At 39.3% G+C, this 22,331-nt stretch overlaps 1 protein-coding gene across 3 annotated transcripts in view; it reads right to left on the reverse strand.

Moving 5' to 3' along the window:
• Positions 1-295: 295 nt before the first annotated feature.
• The window catches only part of GLRA1 (glycine receptor alpha 1), a 220,861-nt gene continuing 198,825 nt past the window's right edge, over positions 296-22,331 (reverse strand). The window contains exons 8-10 of one of the 3 annotated variants that reach the window (XR_012250920.1): positions 21,984-22,130; positions 3,874-8,151; positions 296-3,798 (exon numbers count right to left, since the gene is read on the reverse strand). Coding sequence is in view for 2 of the 3 variants with exons in the window: in XM_073649838.1 (XP_073505939.1) it covers positions 7,837-8,151; positions 21,984-22,130 (462 nt within the window). In the remaining variant the exon portion in view is untranslated. Of the gene's footprint in view, positions 8,152-21,983; positions 22,131-22,331 lie in introns of all 3 variants that reach the window. The other 2 variants (XM_073649839.1, XM_073649838.1) reach the window with 2 other exon arrangements.

A 22,331-nucleotide genomic window follows, 5' to 3' on the forward strand; every position in this document is an offset into this window, starting at 1 on the left:
TTGAACAGATTTTGAAAAGCTTCTGATGAACTTCTTTGAAGCAGATCCTAATGGAATCCGCTACAAACTTGGAACCGTCCAATCGAAAAAGCGCTTCAGGAAAAAAATCTCCAGAATACTTTGACCTCTCTTCAGGAGCAGAGAAACTTGTCCAAAAACTCCCAAAGTGGGAGAGTTTCCTGAAGCGGCTTCTACTTGGAAAAACTTGTCTTTATTGTTCCTCAAAAAATTCCATGTGAACATAGCCTAAGGGTATATTGACGATGCATCTTTTACCGACAGTCAAAAACATACATTTTTCAAGTGGAAGAAGTTTCATCTTCTGCATTTTTTTGGGGGCATCTTTTTTTTTGGCATTTCTCTGCCATTTTTTTGACTTTCAAATAGTTGAAAAAAGTCTTGAATGATATGGATTGGGATCCAATTCAGACCCCTACATTTACCAGGAGTGCCATATTTTTTTCTTCATTTTTTGACATCCATCAGGCAATGAAAAAAACACTAGTGTTTTTTTTGTGGCGGAAATGCTTACAAAACTGTTAAAAAGTTGTACTGTCAATTTTTTTTTTTTTGTAGCCTTCCCATTGACTTCTATTGTGTAGTATGGAACATTTTCCTAGTCGAAATAACCTGAAGAATGAACATGTCGCTTCTTTTATACACTTGAAGCTTTTGAAAGCTTTATATATTTTAAAAAAGGCTTAAAAGCCTGAATAGCAAGCTGTTTTTCAACAGAAATTAATAGGAATATTGTTTTTAATGTTTTCTGAGTGTTTTTTTCTAGTGTTTTCTTTTGAGCAGATCCACTCAAAAAACTCCAGAAATAAACTTCATGTGAACACAGCCTAAAGGTACCTCTCCATACCATTTGGCACCTCTTTATGTCCCATTCCCTACCTCACTACTTAAGGTTTTAGGCAGATTGCTGACTATTTTGGCGGTCGGGGAGGTCTCCCCTTATTCCGAGAGCCTCCATGGCATTGCATGAGAGTTGGCCCATGTGAAAAAATGGAAGATTTCAGTGTACTAGAGCAGGAATTGTCCCCTGTTGGCTCATAGAAGAGCGCCCTAAATGAGGAACCCCCTCTATTCACATGTCTTAATAGGGCAGACATACGAGGAAGAGACAACCCCCTAGGGTCGTACTGTAATCTCACTGTCATATTTTTGTTTTATGTTGAGCCCTTATAAAAGAAAGCGACTCTGAATACTGCTAATGTGAGGGAATATAGGGCTTCATTTATCAATATTGTCTTAACCCTTTTACGACCCAACAATTTTTCACCTTTGTGCTTTAGTTTTTAGTAATTTCAGACACAACCCCAAAAATGAGCCGGACAAAATTGCTGGCACCCTCAGCTTAATATTTGGTTGCACATCCATTGGAATAAATAACTGCAGTGAATCGCTTCCTATAACCATCAACAAGATTCTTGCACCTCTCAACTTTCCTTGAGATTGTTGATATTTTTCAACAGTTTTGGTTCTCAGTTCCTCAGATGGTTCTCTTCTCCTCTTTCTGTTCTCCATGCTTAGTGTGGCACGCACAGACACACAATGCAAAGATTGAGTGAACTTCTCCCCTTTTTATCTGCTTTCAGATGTGATTTTCATATTGCCCATCACATGCTTGAAACAAAGTTGTTTACCCACAATTTTGGAAAGACACCAACAATTTTAGGAGGTTTGTGTGAAATTATGTCCAATTTGCCTTTTTTTCTCTTTTTTTTTTGTGTTTCAATACACACAAAGGAAATAAACATATGTGTAACAAAATGTATAATTGCAATAATTTCCTGGGAGAAATACTTCACTTTCTGGAACAATTTTAAGGGTGCCAACACTTTCGGCCATGACTGTATATATATTGGTTAAAAAAATTAAAAATTTTGTTTAAAAAAAATAAAAAATTTGCTTCAATCATCGGTTTCTGAGTCCCGTAACTTTTTTTATTTTTCCATCAATTGAGCTGTACAAGGGCTTATTTTTTTGCATGATGAGCTGATGTTTTCATTGATACCATTTTGGGGTAGATGTAAAGTTTGGATCTCTTTTTTATTGCTTTTTTTTGGGGTGGGGGGAAGTGCGGCCACTGAAAAACAGCAGTTCTGGCGTTTCAATTTTTTATGGGTTAATTGAGCTTATATTTTGATAGCTTGGTCTTTCATGGATGCGGCGATACCAAATATGTTGATTTTTTTTTAATTTATTTATTTTCTTGAATTGGGAAAAGAGGTGTGATTTATATTATATGTTTTGTTACGTTTTTATGCATTTTCATTTTATTTTTTATTTCCTCTAGGGGATTTGGGACTGAAACTGTTTCATCCCTTTACTATATACAGATATACTGAAGTATTGCAGTATATAGTGAAATTACTGCCCAGGCTGGGCTTCATAAGGACATGAAGGTATGGTAACCCATCGACACCCTGCACTCAAAGCAACCAATCACAGCTTACCTTTCATTTTTTAAACAGCTCTGATAAAATGAAAGCTGCCGTGTGATTGGTTGCTATGAGCAATATAGATAGTTATGTTATGTCCAACATCTATATGGGTCCGACACCTTGTTATGACTAAATAATTCTGCAATACACAGCAGCGACACTAGGTGGCAGAACAGGTCTTTGTGTCTCATAGTGCTTACTATGGGATGTCGTCCCTGTGTTTTGTGCGCTGCAGATTTTTCTAGCAGACTTTATCACTGCTCTTTTAATATAATCCTAAAGGAAACAACAGTCGCGTTCATTAGTGGCAGACGACTCTCAGTGCTCTTAGCAATCTCAGCACTGTTACATTTTTTTTTCTCATTTGAAAAATTGTTTTGCTTTTTTTTTCTAATAATTAGGAACATAATCATAGCAACTTTTACGTCTCCAGAGTATTGTCCACAATCTTCTCATATAAACTCAATTATGTGAAATGAGGACAGCCGGGAGCGAGCGGGTGGTCATGTTCCTGCAAGTACGCGATTTGCATACTTACGGACACATTCCGACTAGATGTGTCCGGCCTCACTCGATACACTTGCACTGAGTGAGCACGTGCACGTCTAGTTGGCATGTGACCTCATGTATGCAAATCTCATACTTGCGGTCACATGCCTGCTGCCGACACCAGAAATCCTCACTATGCGCAGTAGGGTTACAGCAGACTTGTAGCTTAAAGAGGATGTGCACTACTTTAGCACTGATGACCTATCCTTAGGATAAGCGATCAATGTCTGATAGGTCGGGGTCTGACACCCGTCACACTCTGCCGATCAGTTGTCATTGGTGTCATCGTCAGCTGTCAGCTGGAAATACTCGCTTGCGGAGCTGGCAGTCTTCTGATAGTTGGGTGCCGCACATCAGCCTCCTATTCAAATCAATAGGAGGTGGATGTGTAGTACCCAGCGACGGCCACTATCAGAAGACTCCGCAAGTGAGTAATTCGGGCCACAGCTGACACCAATAACAGTTGATTGGGGGGGGTGCCAGGTGTTGGACCCTCACCGATCAGACATTGATGACCTATCCTGAGGATAGGTCATCAACGTAAAAGTAGTGGACAATCTCTTTAAGACTGGATAACACCTGTAATGGGGTCCACCATTCAAGGAAAAAAATTTAGATTTTTGAGAAACGTGTAAAAGAAAAAATGCCAGTGTTGCCCATAGTGACTCGTCACAGTGAAGTTTTTTTTTTGTATCCTGCTTTTTAAAAAATGAAAAGATGGGTTAAGATCGGTTGCTATGGGTAGAAAAGGCAGTCTAAAAGAAGGACTATCTTTGTTGACCATAGCAACCAATCAGAGCTCAACTTTCATTTTAAAAGAGCTGTTCAAAAAATGAAAGCTGGGCTCTGATTGGTTGCTATGGGCAACACAGACTAATCACAGGTTCAACAGGCCCATAGAGTATAACTAACTAGGCAGACATTGAGAAATTGGTAAATTGTTTAACTGCTATTTTTTTTTTTAATAAATACATAACGCAACAATTTGGAACCCATCCTTAGCGCTCATACGCATATTTAGTTAAGGTCTTGAATATGCAGCGGCCAATGCTGCCTCACTAGTGGCACTGTTTCTGAGAAACAATAAGGAAATAAAAAACTTTAAACTGAGCTTTTATAGTTTACTGAATATAGACTTACGGTTATTACAGATGGCAATACCATCCCATGTGCTTTCCGCTCCTCTCTACCAGCTGTTAGCACCTGATATCACCTCTATATACAGGAGGATGTAACTTGCATTTAAAAATCATCAAAAGCCCCATAATCACCTTTCTATGTTCTCTCTAACTGGAATTATGGAAAGAAACTTTCTATGGGCAAAACATTATGAATTATTTATATATTCTTCAAGGCTTTTCCGAATATCATTTTTAAAAAATGATTTTTCCCCCTTAAAGGGTTTGCTTTGTGGGCCCCTGATCATACAACAATCACAGGGTATCGTGCAAATAATCAATTTCCCAGGGAATATTAAAGAGGTTTTCACACAAAGTACATTTTAATTAATAGATATTGTAATAATAATAATTTCCACAATTGGATGTTTAAATAAAATGTTCCTGTGTAGAGATAATCTTATAAATGTGCCCCTGCTGTGTGCTGTGTAATGGCTGTGTCTGTCCGTACAGGAACATACCACAGCTCCTGGGTAATGCTTTACTTCAAAGAAAGAATCAGCTGCGATCCCCTCAGTCCTGTCTGTATACTCTTTTGCTTCCTCCCCTGTCCAGGAGCTGTGGTATGATCAGACCATGTCCCTGTATGGTCAGACACAGCCATTACACAGTACACAGCAGCAGCACATTTATAAGGTTATCTCAGCGCAGGAACATTTTATTTAAACACATCCAATTGTGGAAGTTATTATTATTCCAAGTTTTATTGATTAAAATGTTGATTAAAACTAACTTTGTTTGAAAACCCCATTAAGTATTACACATTTGCCATTGAAATCCATGTGGTGCACTGGGTCAGCCTAACGGCTTGTGGAGATGACCATATTTTTGGTCCAAGCGCAATCTAACAAAACATGAGATGGCACTCGGACCAATGTTATTCTATGGGCCTGTGCACATGCCAGATTTTTATTTCCACTGACAGAGACTGTCCGAGGAAAAAATCGCAGTATGTCTGAGTTTGATCCAATATTTGGATGGCACTCGGCCTTGCAAGTCAGTGCATTCATGGAAAAAAATCGATATCTGAGTGCGGATGGAATGGAGAAGATGGAGAAAATAGGATTGCACTATGTTACTCATCAGAGTATGCTCAGAGTCTGCTGAGAGTCTGCTGAGAGTCTGCCGAGAGTCTGCCGAGAGTCTGCTGAGATTCTGCTCAGAGTCTGCTCAGAGTCTGCTCAGCGTCTGCTCAGAGTTTGATTTGCATAGTCGGACTGATTCTCTCGGATGAGAAAAAATACGGTCGTGTGATCCTGGCCAAAGAGAGGCAATTTTTTTGGCACTTTTTCTATTGGATGCATCAAGTTGTGCAGCAGCTATGTGCACATACGCTCCCATACGGATAGTAGGTGGCAAGAAGAAGGGGAAGAGAGTAATGTGTCTACAGGATCAGTCTATGCACAAGGTTTGATGTAGTCACTCTCAACTGCCCATCAACCTTGATGCACATAGGTCTGCATTTGAGCTGTATACCCAAAATGGTGGGATATTTTTAAGATTTTTCCAAAACTGTTTAACTTATTTTTCTTATTTTAGATTTCAGAATATTTTCATTTAGAACATCGGAGAATTACAAAGTCGATTAAAAAAGTGCATATAACCTTTTAAAGATGAAATGTCACGGGAAAGGGGACAGCGGCAATTTAACAACTGAAAAATATATTGGGGGATGTAAATAATACTATTTTTTTAGGGCTCGTTCACACCACCATATTTTCCATCCGAGTGCGATACGACAAAACAGCGGACCAATGTTAGTCTATGGTGCCGCGTACATGTCCGATTTCTTTCTCGGACCGAGCCGGTCCAAGGAAAACATCGCAGTATGTCTGAGTTTGATTGGATTTTTGTATCGCACTGGGACATGCAAGTCAATAAATGCGTGGAAATGATTGGACTGCACGCGAGTGACATCTGAGTGCAGTCTGATTTCAGAATGGAGAAGATGGAGAAATTTTGTTTTCCATCTCCTCCTCATCGGAGACAATCGGATCACACACTGATCAGAGTTTGATCAGGTTGTCATTTGCATAATCGGCCCGATTCTCTTGGATGAGAGAATCTACAGTCATCTGCCCCTAGCCCAACTCTCTGATAGATCTAAATAGATAATTCTACTGGAAATGAAAAACTTAAAAGAGGCCGTTCCACATCCTAGTAAAATTCAACGTAACGAGGGATGCAATTGGGTTAAGATAGCTGGTAGAGTTGAACAAAAAGATTTGCAGGTCCCTAGTCCAGAGGATACGTCGATAGTCGCAAGCCACCGGACCAGATCCCTACAGGATTCTTACCGCCTCTTGTGATCATGAGGCCAGGTGCAGTGTAACACCAAAATAATGACGTCAAGCCTGGTCTACTGGTCAGAAGAACAGCCAAGATGTCGACAGGTGGCAGGAGGGTTGGAGGACTCATTGGTAGATGCTCTTGTGAATCTTTTTGCTCAAATCCCATAGCCCTAAATGTTTTCAGCCATTCGATATATGTCTTTCATTAACTACGGAAATACCCAAGTAGGACCAATCAGATTGTTCAGTTTCATAGTTCAAATTACCTTTTTTTTTTTTATCCCCTTTCCAAATATTAACATAATTTTATGCCCGGTACACAGATCCCCACCTGCATATGGCGATAGGTTTGGACCGGTCCACTGGAGAACAGGGGAATCCTCCGGTGTGCCACCACCCTCTTATATGAGCAGTACTTGGCACAATATACTTGAATCACTATGTACAGATAAAGGCAGCATCTTATTTATTTATTAATAATCTACCCGGTTCATTGTTATATAAATTTGTGATTGAGGATAATGTCCCATTTGTGTCTAGCTGAAAAGTGGGGCCCTGGATTTGGTTACTGGTGGGCCCTTGGCACCCCGGTCCGACACTCTCAGATACATGTTTTTCAACAATATAGTCAACACCAGGATACTTTGAGACATGTCGGGCATACATCATGCCCTGGCAATTTTTGGGTTAAAAATAAAATTTTTCGATCACAAAGTATCATAGGATTCGAAAATAAATCCCATAATTGTTTCCAGACTACTATGCATCCCTAAAAAAGAAAAACCACGGCTCACAGAGCCCAGTCGATAAGCGAAGAGCAAAGAATATATTTTCTAACCACTACTAATTATTTCTGTGCATTGAGACTATAATTTGACACATTTATATGTTGCATATTTTACATATATTATCCGGGCACTTTTCTTTGTATTTTACAAATAACTCAGTGGATTCATCCCCTTCTCCGTAGACCTGTCCACATGTAAATCTTAAGGCCTATATACACTTTAAAGCCCCAAATCCTTGGATTTGTATGTATACATATATATATATATATTGCCACATTCTTAAAATCATGCATTTCTGCATTGCTATTGCACAAAGTTAATACAGTTTTTTTTCCCTATTTTTTTTTATGAAAACCCATTCTTTATCAATGTTGTTCTTTTTAACCCTTTTCCTCTTCATTTTAATTATAATCCCCCCTTTCATCTCATATTTCTAAGTGACCCTTGCGCGCCCGACATACAGCAGTAGGGTACACGGGTACAATAAAGGATTAGTGTTTCACTGAAATATCATTGATTCACTCATCCAAAAGTTTGCTTAGATTGTCCGCCCCACAACCCTCCCCCACCAACTTTTTCTTCACTGCTTATGGACATCCTCGCTACGAACTATCTTGTAGATGATCCAGTAAAATGTGTTGAATATAAGAAAAACCAAAGGAAATCCGATCCTCGACACCTTGTCAATCTTCTTGGCCCGGCTTATGAAGAGCTTGCGCATCTCATCGGGAGATTTTGACGCTGGAGGTGCGGAGCTCGTTGGGTTGTTATTGTTGTTCCCTTTCACGGAGATCCCATCCTTGGCCTGGAGACACGCGGGGCCCATTCCGTAAGCTGCGAAGCTGAAACGTCCTTCACCGGTGTCATCCTCCTGCAAAAGATTGAGCATAGGGCTCTACTCAAAATAAGACAGGAAAGTTGCACCCACTCTAACAGGCTCTCCCCTCTCTACTATTTCTATACGTTTCCTGCTATTTGGGCATCCACAAAACTAAATGTAGGAACACAAAATTTCGATCTTGTCAAAACTATTAAAGTAGCTGACTTCAAACTACATTGATAAAGTGTACCTGAATAAGTTGTCATGCGCGTACATAAGAAATAATATCATAATTGGTCATTATATGACTCATATCCTGCATTTTACACTTTCTCCTCTGAGCTGGAGGATGGAAATTAGATGCTAAGAATTGCACTAAATGCATAGAGCAATGAGGGATTCCTGCTCACCTGTCTCCATGTAGCACATGTTAAGAAACAGCAGCCAGTTGGATGTTATACAGCAGTACTCAGCGGCGTAGCTGTGAATCTAGCACCAGGTATGATATAACACTTTAAAGGGAATCTTTCAGCAGTTTATTTTTCTATGGAACCTGAGAGCTGCATGATGTAGGGACAGAGAGCCTGATTCCAGTGGTATATCACTTGCTGGGCTGCTTGGTGTAGTTTTGATAGAACCCCTGTTTTCCCAGCTGTAGGTGTAGCACTGCTATGAATGCTGAGCTGTGTATAATCCCGCCCACTTCACTGATTGGCAGCTTCCTGTATACATTGTCAGCAAACTGCCAATCAGTGGTGGGGGCGGGGTTACACAGATTAGTGGACTGTCTGGCACATGACACCTAGTCCTGCAATGGTAATCTCCTGCTGATAAAATACTGATTGTATTGAAACTATAGCAAGCAGTTGAGCAAGTGACACATCCCTGGAATCAGGGTCTCTGCTCCTATATTATGCTGCTCTCAGATTAAATAGCAGATTCTCTTTAAAGAGGACTTTTCCCCAGTTTGAGCATGTTAAACTGGCCACATCATTGAATAGTGGCTGCAGAGCAGAGTAAAACATATTTTTTAATTTCTCATCTCTGTTGTGGAAATATTAGTTGATTTTAATTTATGATAAAGCTGGAGGTGTTTGTAATGATGGACAGCATGGATCAGATCCAGGCTACACAATTATAGCCAGGTACGTTTTAGAGAAAACATATCTTGGAAGAGCTGCATTACGCTAGTTGATTGACAGGCCTCTCCCCTGTGTCTACCCTAAATTTATGCCATCTATATAATAGACTGGACTAGTAAATCCCCCCCCAAACTAATATGTAACATTTAGTAATGTTGCGCTACAAAAGTTTCTGCTCTTTAGCCATAGGTTCTAAACTTCTGTACTGTCTATGTATTTCAGGGACACACATCACTATATTCACTACAAATCTGGATCAGCTTTTAGATTCTATTTGTGTTGATACATCTGCTAACACACAGTTTTCTAAGGTGGGATTTAATAACCGCACTCGGAGAACCGTCTTGGGTTTATCATAGCAAAGGCAGCAGCTTGAGATATTGCAGAGCAAATGTCACCAAAGAGATTACAAATCTAACAGTACAGATGCCTCCCAAAATTGCATTTTTATCTTAATCAGAAATTCTTCCCATTTCCTTATAATAATCTATGATGTACCCTTTTGAAAACTTTCACCAGTGAAAAAATATCTGGTGACTGGTGGCCATGTTGCTTGCCATGGTGGCCATGTTACTAAGGACAGGGGTGCGGGTAATTAATGAATAATTCATAGCACTAGCCCTTCAGCAACCTAAAATATGACCGTAAAAGCAAGGAAATGCAATATGGTGACCTCTAACAGTTGGGTCTCTTTTTAGGTAGCCAACAAAGCTGTGCAACAGGACAATTTATCACAACCAGGGTTTCATAAAACCATCTCAGGTCAATGGTTCCCCACAGTGATGTAACTATAGAGGTTTGAGTGGTCATAGCTGAGATATGGCCAGAGGCTTTTTAGTCCCTGCCATGTGAGGTCCATAAGGTAGCTTTTTTTTCATCTGATCTAGGGGGCCTAGTCAATAGTCTGATTAAGAAAAAATTGGCATAGGGTCAAACACTTTTTCTCATTTGTCCTTCAAGATGCTTTACATTTGAGCAGGTCAAGCAGTCAACAATCTTGGCCAGAATATTGCCCTGAGTATAAACACTGACTTACTTTATGGACCATTGGACCACACTGTGAAATAGACATAAAAGTATGGGGTTCTTTGTAAATGAAACAAGTTTTCAAAGGTTCCTCCAAAGGTCCCTACATTAGTAAACCTTCATTAATTTTCGATATTAACCATATTTCGATAAACGATATCAGATGTAACATCAATTAATGTTTTGGTCGCTCTTGAACAGCAGCCACCATATGTACACAAAAACTCAGCGGACAGGATGGTCTGACCGGTGGCCAAAAGGGAGACAGAACACATGTGCTCCTAGACCTCTGAAACAAAACTACTTGGGGCTCCTTTGACCTGCTAGGTGACTACCAATTGGCTGTGTTGCTCACATGAAGGTTACCAGCTTTTCCAAAATATCTACATGCTAGTTATGTAGCTAGCTGGATACATCTGCTCTACCATCATACACTTTTGGATGTAGGAGAAAAAAACGTGGATTTTTCCCCAGTGTTCAGCAAGATAATCCTGCACTGGGGAGCTGGGACTCCAAACATCCATCTAACCTGGAATATAGCCAGCACAGTCATGCACTTTTCTCTTCCTGAAAAGATACTTAGGACACAATTAGTAATGTGGATGCACAAATGGCTCCTTCTTTGTATGTTTTTGAGTTTCACGTTACTTTTAGAGAAGCCTTGTCAAGGGGTGCAATGTCTAAATGCAGGTGTGCAAAACAGGGGATCCTCATTCCTGATCCCACCAGCAAAATGGGAATTTACTTTCATGGGGACAGGAAGGTTGTCACTGAACTCAAAAAATATTACCAATTTTTTTTTTTTTTTTTAAATCTATACATATTTAATTAAACAATACATTTGTTTAAAAAAATGTACAAAATTGTCTTTAAAATTAAATTTCTTAGTTTTTGATTGTTTATATCCCCTGGTTTGCCTCTGCCACCCATTCCACCCTTCATGCCCCCATTTCCTCTACACCCTGAAAAATTACTACTTGTCAACACCCGGTCAAAAAGCTTAGGGAAAGATATGACACTGTTAAGTAAATATATGAATCTATTAAATTCCTTCAATCTGGATCCCAACTGTCCATGTTATTAAACAGTTGATACTACTTATCTAGGGTGGTCTCACATATAGCATGTAGGGTTTGTGCACACGGGGTCCGCGTACCTGCCGAGTTTTCCAAGGCAGTATTTTTCTTGATGAGTCTTTGTTGGAATCTTTTTAGTCAATTTTTTTCTTTTGTAACTTAAACTTTAAATAGTGAGCGGCTTCCAAGCAACCGCCCCACCAAAAATGAATGTGTCCCTTCTTTTAAAAGAACCGCTTTCTGCTTTTTGAAGCCTGAAGTGACAAAAGACGGTACATGTGCACAACAAGTCGTTTTGACATTGCTGTGCATTTCATTCATTCTTTGCATCGTTTTTTTTTTTTTTAGCACTTTTTTCAGGTGGAAGAAGACTTTGTGTGCACATACCCTTATTGGAAAAACAGCACAGAGTTTGTGACAGTTTTTTTTTTATTAAAATAATAAAAATAAATATAAATATAAATGGAACTCTTAGGCTATATTCACACACAAACTGTCAAAACACAAGGAGGAGTTAAAAAACCATGAGCAGAAGAGATTCTGCTCCAAAAATTCCTGAAATAACTTGTCCTTACTGCTTTGTTTTTTGTGTCTTTTCAGCAGCAGAAATAACGCAGCATTTTACAGTACCAGCAAAGCGAATGAAATTTCACACTTTTTTTTCAAATGTGCAGCGTGTTAATTTTTTTCATCGTTTTTGCAGCATTTTTCAACCATTGAAATGAATGGGAAAAACGCAAGTAATAATGCATCAAAATCACACACACAAATGCGCGGATTCTATGCAGCATTTTTCTTGTCAAAACACTGGTTTTTGCTGCAGAAAAATCTCAATGTGTGCACATACCTTTAGGGTTAATTCCCACTCTACAGACTTTATTGCAGAAATGAGACTGAAAGTCAGTTCTATTTATCTGAATGTGATTGGTTCAGATGAATGTGACAGTTGAAAAACATTCTGCAACAAACTCTGGGGAAAAGTACAAAGTGTGAACAGACCCTAATACTACTTTTTTTTTGGGTGGCTCTATTTCACTATTTCTAACTTTAGCTCACAAAACAGCATTGAAAAATACAGTAATTTTTTTTTTTAAAGAAAGCAGTGGCCAACCAGCTGTAAGGGTATGTTTATACGGAGGTTTTGAATAAACATTTTGAAACATCCACTTTTAAAATCCACATATTTATTTATTTAAATGAAAAATTCATATGAAGAGTTTTTGTTCAGCATTTTTTTTTCTGATGAGGTTTTACGACTTTACTATAGATGATTGAACCCGGGGGCGAACCTAGTGAAAGTTCGTTTTACAGTTCGTGGGAGTTCGGGGAGGAGAGAGTGAGCGAGAGAGGGAAAGAGAGACAGAGAGAAGGAGAGAGAGGAGAAAGAGAAGATGAGAGAGAGACAGAGAGGGAAAGAGAGAAGGAGAGAGAGAGTGAGAAAGAGGGAGAGAGAGACGGAGAGAGAGAAGGAGAAAGGCAGAGAGAGGGGGAAAGAGAGAAGGAGAGAGAGTGAGAGAAAGAAAGAGGGAGAGAGATAGGGAAAGAGAGAAGGTGAGAGAAGGAGAGAGAGAGAGAGAGATAGTGAGAGTGAGAAAAAGAGGGAGAGACAGAGAGAGAGAGATTTTTTCCAATACCAAAGATCGGGTCCCCATTGGTTTGTATGGGGTTCGGATTCAGGTTCAAGTTCACGTACAGTTCTGGTACCAAAACTTGAACTTTGGACTAAAGTTCGGCTGAACCAGAACTTCCACCGGTTCACTCATCCCTAAACTTCACCATAAAAAAAAGTGATATGTCACTTGTTTGATACAGAATCTGCTCCAAATTTGACAATGTCAAGTGAAAAGGCTGCGAAAAACACGTGGAAAAAGTCTTTAAAATTGCTACAAAAAATGTTTCAGGAGAATGCCTCCCAAAAAAAAAACAAGAAAAAAAAGGATCAATTCCAGAATTGGATTAGTCTTCAAAAACCACATCAGATTCTTCCATCTCCCAAAAATTCAGTGTGAATATACCCTTATAGCCATGTGCATATAGAGAGGAGTCGAGTGGATGGTTCAATCTGAATTCTCCCTACTCGGCTTGGCTCGATTCACAGGCATCTCCTTATAGGCAAAGAAGAAAAGACCTGTCGATCAAGCTGAGCTGGGTGTTGAGAAGGCGGAAGGTGCGTCCTACTGGACTCTTCTCCCCATGCCCCGATTTCTTAGCTTACACTAAAGGGAAAGCCTATCAAGGATTCATTCTGCCCGTGGAAAGGGTGACAGGAATCACCTGATAGTTCCAACTGTTCCCTTTAAATTTTGGTTATTAGATCCCAGATTACAGGAATTTTATTATTAATAAAAACACATTCTCTAACTTAAAGGGAATCTGTCAGCAGGTTTTTGCTATGGAATCTGAGGACAACTTGAGCTAGGGGTTAAAACACAGATTTCAGCGACGTATTGCATGTCAGGCTGTGTGTTGTTGTTTACTTACAATGAAGGTTTTATCACCTGGTGATTATCATTGCCTCGACTGCAGCAGCGCGTGTTTTCTAGTTCGACTCCGCCCCTTCCTGTGATAAACAGCTCACTGTTTATAAACTCTGTACCTAGGGAGACTGGTGTGGGCGGGACTTGCTTTCTCAGCTCTGCTGCATTCTAAATCTAAAAACTCTGATTCTATCACAACTGCTGCACCCAGTAAACTAAGTGATACATTGTTGGATTCAAGGTTTCTTTACCTACATTATGCTGCAAAAACCTGGTGACAGATTCCCTTTAAAGGAGAGGTGCAGTCATGGGCAATCCCTTTAAATTAGTGAAGGAAGAGTGATACATTTTATGCCCCTGTGAAATCCTCAGCCCTGCTTTCTCTTGCCTTGTAAGACCTGTAGGATGCCACGCACAACATAAAAATGAAAGTTTTCCATTTAAACAATGGAAGAGGTGACAATTCCTACATCGTGTTTATCACCAACTCATTAGATATTTGCTTCCAGCAATGTCTGTAATTAAAGCAGGTTACCTTATCAGCGCTGCAGACGTGGCACTCTGTTTTATCAGGTTACTTCACTGTTTCAGTTCATTATGGCATTGCTTGAGCATCCAAAAAGCCATTTTAATCCTCCATGGACCACGGTTAAAATTAATTGCGGTCTTCTAACATTGTATTTGCAATTACAATACATGCCTGCTTTCATGGTCAAGTTATTTCTTGTAGTTTTTTTTTAATTTCTATTTGATGGGAATCACATTGTAGTCTATCTGTGTAAAGATAGATTTTTACTTCCCCATTTGAAAGATCCCGATTTTAGCAATGTGCCTCATGATATAGTTTTGTTAAAGTCACTGTTTTATCTGCTGCAGCTCTTCTAGTACTCTCAGTGGTGAACTTCTGTTCTGTAGTCATTGATATTCATGGTCTCTGGCTACACCTACTCCTCATCATTGATGCGGCATTGTGGACAGAAGGACAGAAAGCTATCAATGAATGTTGATTCTCATCATTGAGAGGACTAGCAGATCTACAGCAGATAACACTGTGAATTATTCAAAACCACGGCAGTAAGTGAGTCATCCCTGAAATCAGAGTTCCTGTCCCTCTTTTATGCTGTTCTCAGTTTTGGGAAGCACAAATCTGGTGACACATACCCTTTAAGAAAATGTAGGATCAAGCAAACTAGAAGTGTTTAAAAGGGTTCTCTCGGCTGATTGATGCTAATATGATAAATTTCCAGGAATCATCTGTGATTACTAAGAATGCTACAGCTCGCAACCAACCACCTAATATATAGACTGACCAGAGGAGGTTTCCCTCAAGGGACTTTTTGATGTCTATCAAGGTGTACATACCAAAGAGACAGACTATAGGACTGTTACAAGGTATTTTGTGAAAAGGGGCATAGACCTGTTTGGTTCCAAAGACTTTGCTACTTGACAGCACTCATGACTCAAAGAGTTGGAAATTACAGTAAAAGTCTAGAAGAGAAAATAATAATAAAGTCCCCCATAACTTAGACTAGTGTTTTCCAAACTCCAGTCTTCGGGGCCCCCAACAGATCATGTTTTCAAGATCTCCTTCCAACGTGAGAGCCAGTAGCAATTTCTGATGCCTTGATAATAATTCCATCACCTGTACAATACTAAGGAAATCCTGAAAACATGATCAGTTGGGGGCCCTGAAGACTGGAGTTTGGGAAACACTGGCTTGGACTAACATAGGCCAAGCCTACCTATATTGATGGGGCCTACAACACATGATTGATAGAGGAGATAAGGATCCGGCATGTCCAATTTCAGACTTCTGATTCTTTTGTTCTCCTTGAGATAAGGACCTCCAGAGATGTCTGGATCAGGTCTCTCAAAGAGAGCACAAGAGCGCTCAGTCAAGTGAGCGCTCCTGAGAGTTGGGCAAGATAGCTTCTGGCTGAATGCGTCATAGTTCGGCAGACAGCTATCTAAAGTGTATGGGAAGTTTAAAACTCTTCTGTCTTGGGTAGCAAATCCCAGCGTCATTATGGATGGCCTGTTCTAGATCTTTTCCATGAGGACCTCCTGTCTTCTTTGTAGGCAACTGATGTCCACATACTCTTAACTTCCTGCAAATTTTGTTAAGGATGTCCTCAGTATTCAAGTTGAATAACTTATCATGGCATGCTAGCAAAAACCCTTGACAGGCTGCAATGCACATCACAACCACTGGGTTCCATAAAGAAAAGTAATATCCCGTAAGAAAGATTGGGGCAGAAGCATGACGAGGCTTCAATTTTGAAGAGTTGGTAAAGAAATAGCTGAACATGATGTTATGTCGCAGCTATTATTTTAAATCCCTTCATTGCCACAGAGATTGTTACGTTGGCCGACCTATCCTCACCATTGTGGTAGGAGATAGATCATGTTTCCTTTTATACAGAATTACCTCTGCAGAGCAATTTTTCTTCAGAATTAAAATAAAAAACGCAATACTATTTTCAATCTGTGATTAGTAGGATCAGCACTCTGCAGCGCGACTGAAATGAATAACATCAATTATTCTGTTCTCTTGGAGAAATCTATTAAGTATAACATTAGCCTTTTTTTGTGCCGGAGAAAGCTGCAGGGTGTGCTCACAACCATTGAAACAGTGAAGGCCTCAGTTGCTGTACAATATAATTATGTTGAACATTAGAGGAAACATTGAGACGACCCCAAAAAAATTCCATAAAAGTGGATTTGTTGGCAAAGAATAATCTTATGGTTTGGCGATATACTAGAAATTAATTTAGACATATTTTTATTTACTTTTTAACAAAATTTTCATCATATAACTATGAGACTGATATAGTGACTGATCTACTTGACATCAACTTGGATGATACTTTGCTGCCGCCAGTGATTCTGATGGGACCCATAGCAGAAATCAAACTAGGATCTCCTCCATGCTAGAAAAGGGGCACTGTCATGTCCCATGACTTGGGAATCATACATTATTGCATTGTTGTTGTTATACTGCTATGCAATCAGATTTGCCTTTTTAAGTTTGTCCGGTCTCTCTCCCTGTAGTCCAGTTCTGTGGTCAGTAACACCTCCCTTCTTCCTTCCTCCTCCTGTGTTCAGTGATTTGTCGGCAATCTTCGTTTGAGGATCATCTCTATACATCTCTAGTCCAGAATAGTCTTTTTACCTACTGTAATTGTGCATAAGTACAAGAATTCAGCTTGAAAATAAACCTTCTTCTGGATTCTTCATACATGCCTCTGCAGTCGAGTTACGCTATCTGATGAAATCACTTTGTGTGAGTACTGGTCAATACAGACATCCATAGAAATGGAGTCTCAAGAGCCCCACGCTCGCAGCATGGCAGTGGAGTCAGAATAGGCTCTGACCATTTTCTCAACCCTTGCAGAAGGACAACCTTAACCTCAATTTGTCTGCAGCTCATTATTTTGTTACGTTTCTTATGTTGCTGCCATTGTGGAAAATCAGAGAAATGCTCACATGGTCTATATGCTAGAATGATCTGGTCCCTCTGCTTTTTGTAGTAAGGAAATCCTGAAAACATAACCTGTTAGTGGGGCTTGAGGACTGGAGTTAGGGAATCCTGCCGTAGACCATGGCTTGCCCTGACTGTTTTTTTTTTTTTTTGTACGGCTTTGACTTTTTAGCACTGGGGGTATTGAGTAGGATTTTTAAAGTAAACCTATGACTATGATTACTTTTTTTTTTACTTTTATTTATTTTTTACTTTTTTAATAAATTATATATACAGTACAGACCAAAAGTTTGGACACACCTTCTCATTTAAAGATTTTTTCTGTATTTTCATGACTATGAAAATTGTACATTCACACTGAAGGCATCAAAACTATGAATTAACACATGTGGAATTATATACTTAACAAAAAAGTGTGAAACAACTGAAAATATGTCTTATATTCTAGGTTCTTCAAAGTAGCCACCTTTTGCTTTGATGACTGCTTTGTACACTCTTGGCATTCTCTTGATGAGCTTCAAGAGGTAGTCACCAGAAATGGTCTTCTAACAATCTTGAAGGAGTTCCCAGAGATGCTTAGCACTTGTTGGCCCTTTTGCTTTCACTCTACGGTCCAGCTCACCCCAAACCATCTCGATTGGGTTCAGGTCTGGTGACTGTGGAGGACAGGTCATCTGGCGTAGCACCCCATCACTCTCCTTCTTGGTCAAATAGCCCTTATACAACCTGGAGGTGGGTTTGGGGTCATTGTCCTGTTGAAAAATAAATGATAGTCCAACTAAACGCAAACCAAATGGAATAGCATGCCGCTGCAAGATGCTGTGGTAGCCATGCTGGTTCAGTATGCCTTCAATTTTGAATAAATTCCCAACAGTGTCACCAGCAAAGCTCCCCCACACCATCACACCTCCTCCTCCATGCTTCACGGTGGGAACCAGGCATGTTCACCTTTTCTGCGTCGCACAAAGACACGGTGGTTGGAACCGAAGATCTCAAATTTGGACTCATCAGACCAAAGCACAGATTTCCACTGGTCTAATGTCCATTCCTTGTGTTCTTTAGCCCAAACAAGTCTCTTCTGCTTGTTGCCTGTCCTTAGCAGTGGTTTCCTAGCAGCTATTTTACCATGAAGGCCTGCTGCACAAAGTCTCCTCTTAACAGTTGTTGTAGAGATGTGTCTGCTGCTAGAACTCTGTGTGGCATTGACCTGGTCTCTAATCTGAGCTGCTGTTAACCTGCGATTTCTGAGGCTGGTGTCTCGGATAAACTTATCCTCAGAAGCAGAGGTGACTCTTGGTCTTCCTTTCCTGGGGCGGTCCTCATGTGAGCCAGTTTCTTTGTAGCGCTTGATGGTTTTTGCAACTGCACTTGGGGACACTTTCAAAGTTTTCCTAATTTTTCAGAATGACTGACCTTCATTTCTTAAAGTAATGATGGCCACTCTTTTTTCTTTACTTAGCTGCTTTTTTCTTGCCATAATACAAATTCTAACACTCTATTCAGTAGGACTATCAGCTGTGTATCCACCAGACTTCTGCACAACACAACTGATGGTCCCAACCCCATTTATAAGGCAAGAAATCCTTATTAAACCTGACAGGGCACACCTGTGAAGTGAAAACCATTTCCGGTGACTACCTCTTGAAGCTCATCAAGAGAATGCCAAGAGTGTGCAAAGCAGTCATCAAAGCAAAAGGTGGCTACTTTGAAGAACCTAGAATATAAGACATATTTTCAGTTGTTTCACACTTTTTTGTTAAGTATATAATTCCACATGTGTTAATTCATAGTTTTGATGCCTTCAGTGTGAATGTACAATTTTCATAGTCATGAAAATGCAGAAAAATCTTTAAATGAGAAGGTGTGTCCAAACTTTTGGTCTGTACTGCACATATATATATATATATATATATATATTTATATTATGGAGAACTCATTTTCAATAAAACAATATTGATCACAGTTCCTCTTCTTTAACTAAAACCATTAATAGGTTTGAGCTTTTCAGTTCAATCCTTTTTCTATTTTAATTCAATCATTTTCCTTTTTGATCTCCATGTTGTCAGTATTTGTATCTGCCATACATCTGGACAAATGCTTTAAAGGAAATCTGTCACCAAGTTTATGCTTCATTTCCAGGCTGAGAGCAGCAAAAAATAGAGACTGGGACCCTGATTTCCTGACTCCAGCTCCTGTGTTATATATTGGGCTTCTTGCTGTATTTTTGATACTATCACTGTTTTATCTGCTGCAGCTCAGCTAGTCTTCTCAAGTGATGAGCTCTATCTAAATCCATCCCTGTCATTTCATGACACATTTCTACCATTGTCAGGATGTATAGTCAGAAAGTTGATTAAACACCTGAACAAGGAATGTATAAGCGGGGCCCAATTGCAAAACTAGACAACCAACAGAAGATTAGACCCCTAAAATATAACTTTTATTCGAATATGCTAAAAAGGACTCAGTAGTCACCATAACAACAAACACAAAAACAAGACAAAATGCCAGGGAACAGGGATAAGTCACACATCAGTCAGGAAGGATTACAGGCTCTATCTGTCCCTATTTTGTCCCTAAATTCTCTCCCTTCCTGACAGCGGAGGTTGGCACCCTAATTTTTGCTCCGTGGCGCCCCCGCTCAATGTCGGTGTCCCTAATATCCCTGGTAAATCTCTATCTTTATATTTAAAAACCACAATCGTGAATAAAAGATAGAAAAAAGTGAACGTACAGATTAAGAAGAAGCCGACAATTCATCATAGATATGCATTTAAGGAGACCCAAGTCTGTATATTGCGACAATAATAATAGCCCTGGGAATTTTTTAGAAGGTAAAATTTGTCTCAAGATAGCTGGTTTATTACATTCATACACAAGCCAGCATATACTAAATAACCAAAGCTAATAAAGCAGGTTCTGTTATATATGAGACTAATCCCCAGAAGTAATGTCCCCAGACCGGTATCACATGTGCATCCCGCTCTATGTCGTTCTGAATTGTCAGAGCCAGAATGTGATAGAGACTGTAACACATACAAGCAAAACAAATGACCAATTCTAAATGCATTAAAACAATCTCAATATCATTTAGTAAGGAATAGCATTTATCATTGGTAATGCATTATGTCACATCTCATAGATATCAAAGAAATAACACAAATCATTAGTGATTCCTAATATCCTATGTCAGAAAATACAGGGACTTAGCACTTATCATTGTTATCTCGTCCCTGATATGAGGGATCATCAATGATAAGTGTTGCTCCCTGTCTATTTATATGATATCAGACTGTCTTTGCATTTGGGACATGATATAAGGGACTATCTATGATAAGTGCTAAGTCCCTGTATTTTCTGACATAGGATATTAGGAATCACTAATGATTTGTGTTATTTCTTTGATATCTATGAGATGTGACATAATGCATTACCAATGATAAATGCTATTCCTTACTAAATGATATTGAGATTGTTTTAATGCATTTAGAATTGGTCATTTGTTTTGCTTGTATGTGTCACAGTCTCTATCACATTCTGGCTCTGACAATTTAGAACGACATAGAGCGGGATGCACATGTGATACCGGTCTGGGGACATTACTTCTGGGGATTAGTCTCATATATAACAGAACCTGCTTTATTAGCTTTGGTTATTTAGTATATGCTGGTTTGTGTATGAATGTAATAAACCAGCTATCTTGAGACAAATTTTACCTTCTAAAAAATTCCCAGGGATATTATTATTGTCGCAATATATAGACTTGGGTCTCCTTAAATGCATATCTATGATGAATTGTCGGCTTCTTCTTAATCTGTACGTTCACTTTTCTCTATCTTTTATTCACGATTGTGGTTTTTAAATATAAAGATAGAGATTTACCAGGGATATTAGGGACACCGACGTTGAGCGGGGGCGCCACGGAGCAAAAATTAGGGTGCCAACCTCCGCTGTCAGGAAGGGAGAGAATTTAGGGACAAAATAGGGACAGATAGAGCCTGTAATCCTTCCTGACTGATGTGTGACTTATCCCTGTTCCCTGGCATTTTGTCTTGTTTTTGTGTTTGTTGTTATGGTGACTACTGAGTCCTTTTTAGCATATTCGAATAAAAGTTATATTTTAGGGGTCTAATCTTCTGTTGGTTGTCTAATAGTCAGAAAGTTGCCAAACAATGGTGGGTGGTAGGCTTTGACACAGTTCACGGATATTGAGGATTAAATAGGAGAAGTTTGTCACTGAGAAGACTAGAAGAGCTGCAGCAGATAAAACAGTATTTTTTGCAAAACTTATAAAACTTCAGCAAGCAGCCCAGTAAGTGACCCATTGCTAGAATCAGGGTCTCTGCTGCTACTTTAGGTTGCCTTTATGCAGTAAAAATTTGGGGACAGATTTTCTTTAAAGGTACAAATATGCTAAAACTAATACATGATGCTATGTTTTGCACTCCTGTGCAATTGATGGTGCTTTTCCATCAGCGCCCAGACACTAGTCGTGTCCAGATAATGAAATAGTTCCAATTTTTGGGTAGCCAAAATTATATTTATTTTAAGAGCAAGAGAGCAGTTTTATTTAGATTTAATGTTTTTTTTTCATATGATGTCTAATTGCTGAAAGTTTTTCTTCCTTACATCTAAATCTATTTAGATGAAATCATGTATAAAATAAAACCCCCAGTCTTGCAAAGTGTAGCCCAGAGGAGGTTACCCTGTGATGTCGCCTCCTCCTTCTGAAACGTAGAAGTTCCTTGTGCTGTCGTGATACAAAGTTGACGGCGGCATATTCCAACAGGGCAGAAAAGACAAACAGCAAGCAAACTGCCATCCAAATATCAATAGCTTTCACATAGGACACCTGCAGGAGAAAAATAAATGTCAAAATTGCATATGATAAATTCAAATAATTTATATGCCTTCAAGACATTCGGCACATTATTTTCTGTATTAAATAAATTAACAAAAAATTATGTCTCTGTCATCCAAGCTGCAATACCAGACAAAGCCTATGCAGTAGAGTGGCGCTGTTTGTCAGAAAAAAAGCCTCTTTTTATCTCAA

Source organism: Phyllobates terribilis, unplaced genomic scaffold (genome assembly GCF_046119375.1).
Source record: "Phyllobates terribilis strain yellow unplaced genomic scaffold, ASM4611937v1 Scaffold_10__3_contigs__length_209671492, whole genome shotgun sequence".
Taxonomy (NCBI): Eukaryota; Metazoa; Chordata; class Amphibia; order Anura; family Dendrobatidae; genus Phyllobates; species Phyllobates terribilis.